This window comes from Kryptolebias marmoratus, linkage group LG21 (genome assembly GCF_001649575.2).
Source record: "Kryptolebias marmoratus isolate JLee-2015 linkage group LG21, ASM164957v2, whole genome shotgun sequence".
In the NCBI taxonomy this organism is placed as follows: domain Eukaryota; kingdom Metazoa; phylum Chordata; class Actinopteri; order Cyprinodontiformes; family Rivulidae; genus Kryptolebias; species Kryptolebias marmoratus.
This window is the reverse complement of record NC_051450.1, coordinates 22,963,042-22,969,933: the sequence shown is the minus strand read 5'-3', so window position 1 is coordinate 22,969,933 and position 6,892 is coordinate 22,963,042. Positions and strand designations below refer to the sequence as shown.

The window sequence follows — 6,892 nt, the reverse complement described above, 5'->3', positions numbered from 1 at the left end:
GGGTCAGAGGACGGGTCAGAGGGTGGGTCAGAGGACGGGTCACAGGGCGGGTCAGAGGACGGGTCACAGGGCGAGTCATAGGACGGGTCAGAGGGCGGGTCACAGGGCGAGTCATAGGGCGGGTCAGAGGGCGGGTCACAGGGCGAGTCATAGGGCGGGTCCTGAAAACAAGCTGGGCTCGGCCCCCCCCCCCGAGGATCAGGACCAGACACCGCAGCTCAACCAAACACTGAATAAAGGAACAAGTGAAATGAGTTTAAATGGTGAGTAGAACGTGTGGAGACAGATTTACTATGATTTACTCTGGATCTGAACCCGGTCCAGAACCATGCTCCGGTTGTTTTTAAGGCTCTGTGAAGCGGAGCGGAACAATCCTTCCCTGGCCTTCATGCAAATGAAGTCTCCTCATGAATTTTAATGAGAGCAGGATTGTGCTGTGTAATAACTGCTGTCCTGAAACAGAATTAATCAGAGGAACAACAGGAGGGTTCATCTGTACCAGGTCTCAGGGAGTTCAGGTCCAAATGCTCCGAGAAGAGCTCGTTAATGCGGTTCTGTTGGGAACAGAAGAAACCTCCATCAGATATGATGTTCTCAGCTCTCAGAGGAGCTCTGTTTTCACTTTGTTGTTGTTGGAAGAGAAACTCTGGAGAGATGCCAGGCTGAGCTGCACACAGTGCAGACGGAGCTCTGGAAGGTTTCCAGCTGAATGCACGCAGAAAACTGGGCCTGGTTCTGTCAGGACCGGCAGAAAACAAGCCGGGCTCGGTTCTGTCAGGACCGGCAGAAAACAAGCCGGGCTCGGTTCTGTCAGGACCGGCAGAAAACTGTCTCCAGTAAAACAGGAAGTCACGGGTTTGAGCTTTTAGGCTTGTTTTAGTTCAGGTTTTAAGTTAAATCTTTGTTTGTCTTTTACTGTCTTTAAGCTGCTTCCTGGTCCTTCAGTTGGCCCCGCCCAGTTTTGGGGAAAACAAACGTTAAACCTGCTGATGACGGGTTAGGGTTTTATATACAAATATATAAACACTCCTATATTTTAGTTTTCTTCTGTAAATAGAAGTTATTTATACTTTTACTAAAGCAGGATTTTACTTGTTTTAGAGCCATTTTTAACCACATTATTGTTGGTTTGTGTGGTTAAACCTTTGTGTAGCTACTGGTTAACCCACCATGAAGATACTAGTTATTCTGTTAGTTAATTTAAATCAGTTTGTTGATTCCACTCATGACTGACAACCAAAACAGCTAAATAAAGAAAATCATTTAAGTGGGAGGAAAGAAAAGCTCTGAAGATTCAGGAGTTGTTTTCACCCCAAAAAGAGGCGGAGCATTCCTCCCAAAAAGGGGCGGGGCTTTGGCACCATTCTGTTGAGTCTGTTTTAATACTTGTTTTTTTTTTTGACACCCCATCTAACCCCATTTTATTTTGGTAGTTTTTTCATGTCAGGTTCTGTCACGTCAGCTGTGTAGGTTTTTCTGCCATTTTCTAAAATAAAACCCAGCGGTTAGCTTGCAGTTAGCCGACACGTGGCTCCTTATAAACACCACCTCTGTGACACAAATAAAGTTTTAACATAAAAGTCTTTGTTTCTATGCTGAGCTTCACTTTAAAACTGTAACTGCTGGTAACTCTCAGCCTGTTATGTTCCTGAATGACGCCACCGCGTTCACACATGGAACATATTAAGTGTCTTCAGGGCTTCGTGGCGGTTAAAGACATTCCCTGTCCTACAGTAAAAGGGTTGGGACAACAGCCAGAGAAAGTCTCTTTTAAAACCAACAGCAGCACTGCAACATGCATAGAAGAAGGACTTTATTCATCAAACTGTACATTTTAAGACAAACTTTGTCTAGATTTACACAATTTACAAAAATCAGTCACCAAACCTCAGCTGTGTAACGTTACAGCACGGGCACGAATGTTTAATGTTTTTGTCCGAATCCAGATTTCACCCCTTCTTCTGTAGCTTAGCACAGATTTTTACAATTTAGAGCATCAGAGCTAAAGTGATACTTCAGATCTTCTGAAGTCGAGTTCTGTGGAGGAGTAATAAAAAGTTGTTTTTTTTATTTTAAAGGTGGTTCTTCAAATTCCAGATAAGGGTTAGGGTTAGATCTGAGACACCAGCCATCCAGCTTTTGCTTGTAGACTAGCCATTAGCTCGTCAATCCTGTCAGAAAAAACTGAGCTATCTACAACAGGTAAGACACTGATCGTTAACCTTCCCACAGAACCCCACTTCAGAACATCTGAACGTGGATTTTTGGGGGATTTAGGAGGACGGTGAAACGGTTTGACCTTCTGGAGCTTTAAAAAACTAAATAAAAGAAGGGAAATTATATTTTAAAATGATTTTTCTGCCATTATTATTAGTAGTAATAAAAGGCGATATAAATAAATAAAAACAGTCCAAATATTTAAACTAATGTTTGTTTAATCGGCTCAAAGTAAAGTTTTGTTTCTCTGCGTTAGAAGCTGAAAGGTTTGGAAGTTAGTTTAATTTGTTGCATAAAAAGATGCTTTTAGCTCACAAACTGAAGGTAAATGGGGACGTTTGTTTAGTGTTCATGAGAACTGAAGCTGGGAGAAGCTCAGCTAATCAGCAGCAAGAAAATCATTTTTCATCCATGAAATTCAGTCTTTTAAAACATGATATTATACTTTACGTTTAATCAGTTCAGGAAAATAAAATATAGCTTCATTTCTTAAAATGATCTGTTTTTAAAACAAAGGCAGCCTTAATGTCGTAGTTTCTCTTCAGAAGAGAGAAAAGTTTAAATCTCACTGAGACTAACTGTTTACAGCAGAACTGAAAACCAAACATCTGTGGTGAACTGGCTTCCTCTGCCTCCTGTCAATCACTGCCACTTCTGCTGTTGTCATGGTTACCAGCTTCCTCCAGTGGGAGGGGCTTAGTTACAGGAGCACAGCAGAGAGGGACGAGGAGCCAACAGAGACCAACTCACGGCTACAGAGTTCTGCTTTAGTTCATAAAAGAATAAATCTGACCAAAAACATCCAAGAGAGGCAGCTCTCAGTCAGAGTCCAGTCCAGTCCAGGTCCAGAGTCCAGTCCAGGTCCGAGTGGTGTCTGAGTCCAGTCCAGGTCCAGGTCCAGGTCCAGGTGGTGTCTGGATTCAGATCCAGGTCCAGGTCGGTTCCAGAGTCCAGTCCAGGTCTGAGTGGTGTCTGAGTCCAGTCCAGGTCCAGGTCCAGGTCAAGGTGGTGTCTGGGTCCAGGTCCAGGTCCAGGTGGTGTCTGGGTTCAGTCCAGGTCCAGGTGGTGTCTGAGTCCAGTCCAGGTCTGGGTGGTTCCAGAGTCCAGTCCAGGTCCGAGTGGTTCCAGAGTCCAGTCCAGGTCCGAGTGGTGTCTGAGTCCAGTCCAGGTCCAGGTCCAGGTCCAGGTGGTGTCTGGGTTCAGTCCAGGTCCAGGTGGTTCCAGAGTCCAGTCCAGGTCCGAGTGGTGTCTGAGTCCAGTCCAGGTCCAGGTCCAGGTGATGTCTGAGTCCAGTCCAGGTCCGGGTGGTTCCAGAGTCCAGTCCAGGTCCAGGTGGTTCCAGAGTCCAGTCCAGGTCCGGGTGGTTCCAGAGTCCAGTCCAGGTCCGCGTGGTTCCAGAGTCCAGTCCCGGTCCGGGTCAGTTCCAGAATCACAGTGTTCTCATGTTTTTTCACTCCGGTATGAAATAAGTTTTTTACAGATAAACATCATGTTTCCACATAAAGACCCAGGAAGACTTTCATCAGAACCATGTTTGGTTCTAATCTGGGTCTCCTTTTTTAGTCTGTAAACTCAATGCTTTTATTTTGAAATGTAGAATGTTTGAACTTCCCCTCATTCGCCCGGATCATCAGGTTCATCTGTCGACAGAATAAGTTTGTTCCTCTGAGGAGGTTTCAGTGGATCTCTGAGGGTCTCTGCTGGTTCCCCTTCCTCTCCTCAGGGGTTCTCTGCCCCGTGGACCCCGTGGACCCTGTGGACCCCGTGGACCCCGTGGACCCCGTGGACCCTGTGGACCCCGTGGACCCCGTGGACACCCCCATCCTCCACCCAGGCTTCCCTCTGTCACCAGAAGCTCCTTCCTCCCGGAGGAGGCGGTTCAGGATGTTCAGGAGCCGCTGATGGACCTCCTGTCCTCCTCCTCCTCGTCCTCGTCCTCGTCCTCGTCCTCGTCCTCCTCCTCCTCCTCCTCCTCCTCCCTCCGTCTCGTCCACACCTCCGTCTGTTTCGGAGCACAGCTGCACGGCTCGCTGCAGCTCCACCTGTTCAAGCAGAAAGCCATGAAGAAGACAGAGGAACGCCACAGACGACTGACCAGGAAATGAGCAAAACCTGGAGACCTTTGACCTTTCAGAGGTTAATGACCCTCAGCTGTTAGCTGGAGGACAAAAATATGTCCATAAAAACATCTTTACAGCTATTTAACCTTTTAATCCGTTTCTGATTAACACTTAAAACAATAAATATGCTGTCAGCAGGTTTTATATTTATTTTAATTTCTGATTATTTCCAATTAATTATTTGTTGCAGCTTTCTTCAGCTGTTTTTGAAGCTTCAGACCATCTGATCTTCTCCAGCTTCTTTATTATTATTTAATCCAAATAGATTTATTATTCAGTTAAATGTTTCATTAGCATTAAATAAACTAGAAATTTGCAGAGTTTGCATTAATTGTGCACCAAATAATTAAGAATAAATGTATTTAAATGATGTTTTCCTGATGTTCTGTCCAGATATTTAAACTTTTATGTTTATTATTCCAGCTTTTGTTGTTTTTATTAATTAGGTGCTTGAAGTAATCGTCTGGCTGTTAACTAAAAGCCAACAGAAGGTTTTATTTTAACCGAACCGTCTGAATCTGAAGGAAACGAGCTGCAGCGGCGGTGAGACGGACCTGCAGCGGGAGGCCGGCCTTCGCCCCGAGGAGCGTGGGAGAAAACCAAGGTCTGAAGATCTTCTCACAAATGACCTGCAGAGAAGAAGAGGAGAAAAAAGTCTGAATTAATCTGCTGAGAGGCAGAGCTGGACGCAGCGGATGTGGGTGAAATCAGAGAAGTGGGGAGAAATGTGGGACGTTTAGAGAAGAAGAAGAAGAAGAAGAAACGAAGGTCTGGTGGTGAGACGTTATGCAGACGATGCCTTCATCCCAACAGAAACACTTTGTTACCAAGACAAAGACTTGATGAGTGACAGGCGGAGGGTCATCACAGGTCGACCTCAGGAGACACCTGTGGAGCCTGGGCTCGGCCAATAGGAGAGCAGCGTGTCATCGCCATGTCAACAGGCGCAGTCTTCACTCGTCTCGTCTTTCTGCCTTTATTCTTTGCTTTCTTTGTATGGAAACAGTTTTATTCTCAAACACCGACCTTCTGGAGTCCGAGGCGTTTTAGATTCAGTCGATTCATTTAAACTTTTTAACTTTAGAGTTTAATTTAATTAATTTACTAATTTACTGAGTTTGTTTTCAGACGTTTCATTAAATCAGCAGAATCACTCTGAGCGCTTCGGCTTAATGAACGCAGAAGAACCAGGAGAACCAGGAGAACGTCTCCTCGGATGAAAGCAGGTATCTGGTGTCTCGAGTCGTGAGATCGGGTCGCCGGCCGGGCGGCGAGAGTCCGGCCGCTCATCGTCACGGCGACGATAACGAGCTGTTTCTCATCTGAAGTTTTAATTTAAATTAAAAAAATATTAATAAATACATATATAATTAGGTTTTAATTTCTGGTATAAAATCTATAATTGTAATAATTTATGATTTTATTTTCAGTTTTTACAGTGAAATTAATTAAATTTAGTTTATATTTATTTTATTCAACATTTCTTATTTTTTAAATATTGAAATTATTATTTTATTATCAGGTTAAAAAAGTTAATAGATTTAAAAAATTAATATTAAATATTAATATTAAATTAATATTGTGACACAGAGTGTGAATTAATTAATATTAAATAAACATTTTACATTTTAAAAAAAAATTATTAATTAGTTGTGAATAAATCTGCTGTCAGATTTTTTAAAAGTTACAGAATTTTAAAGTTTATATTAAGGCTTATTTATATAAGAATAATTTAAAAGGTTTTAAGAATTTATTGTCAAAAATTTAAAGTTGAAGATTTAAAATAAAAGTTTTGTTTTTCATGAATAAAAACTTCCAGGAAACCACAGAAAGTGAATTAAAGTTTCCTGCAGGTGAAGCGTGAGGACAGGTCGTCCCTGCAGACTGAGACAGGTTAATTCACCTGGAGGGGCGGAGCCTCACCTGCAGGTTGGTGTTCCTGCGCCGGGCGCTGCACCTGCGTCTCACCGGGTCGCACCTGGACGAGCAGTCGAAGAAGTTGCAGTCTTCGTCGCTGCTGCAGTTCTGCTCCAGAATGTCCCTCATCTTCGGCTCGAAGAATGCCATGTCCACGTCGATGGCCACCACCTGCAGCGCCGCGGCAGAGGCGGGACATCAAAACACCTCAACCAACCAGACATGTAGGCAGTTCAGTCAGGAGAAAAGGTTCTGGTTTATAAATATATTTGTCTTTATTTGCAATCAGTTATCTGATTAAAAACTGTTAAATTATAAAACTCTTAAATTCACTTTTGTTTCTGTTTGGATTTTAAATGTTTCTGAAGCAGCTCAGATTAAATTAAAGGTGCTGATGTAGAAAAACTGACTAATAATCCGTATTATTTATTTACTTTTTTTTATTTTACTCCTTTTTTTTCTTCTAGATACATTTTTTGCTTCTAGACAAGATTATTTTCTGTTTTTGTCATCATTTAGGAGCTCTAAACCCGGTCCTGTTGGAGCTCTAAACCAGGTCCTGTTAGAGCTCTAAACCCGGTCCTGTTAGGAGCTCTAAACCCAGTCCTGTTGGAGCTCTAAACCCGGTCCTGTTGGAG

The 6,892-nt window shown here is 43.2% G+C and overlaps 1 protein-coding gene across 1 annotated transcript; it reads right to left on the bottom strand.

Moving 5' to 3' along the window:
* Positions 1 to 1,407: 1,407 nt before the first annotated feature.
* Positions 1,408 to 6,797, bottom strand: dipk1c (divergent protein kinase domain 1C). The gene is made up of 3 exons (XM_017405301.3): positions 6,261 to 6,797; positions 4,892 to 4,966; positions 1,408 to 4,259 (listed from the first exon to the last, which is right to left on the bottom strand). Exons 1-3 carry the CDS (start codon positions 6,402 to 6,404, stop codon positions 3,894 to 3,896), a joined length of 585 nt encoding a protein of 194 aa, XP_017260790.1. The 5' UTR covers positions 6,405 to 6,797; the 3' UTR covers positions 1,408 to 3,893.
* Positions 6,798 to 6,892: the final 95 nt, after the last annotated feature.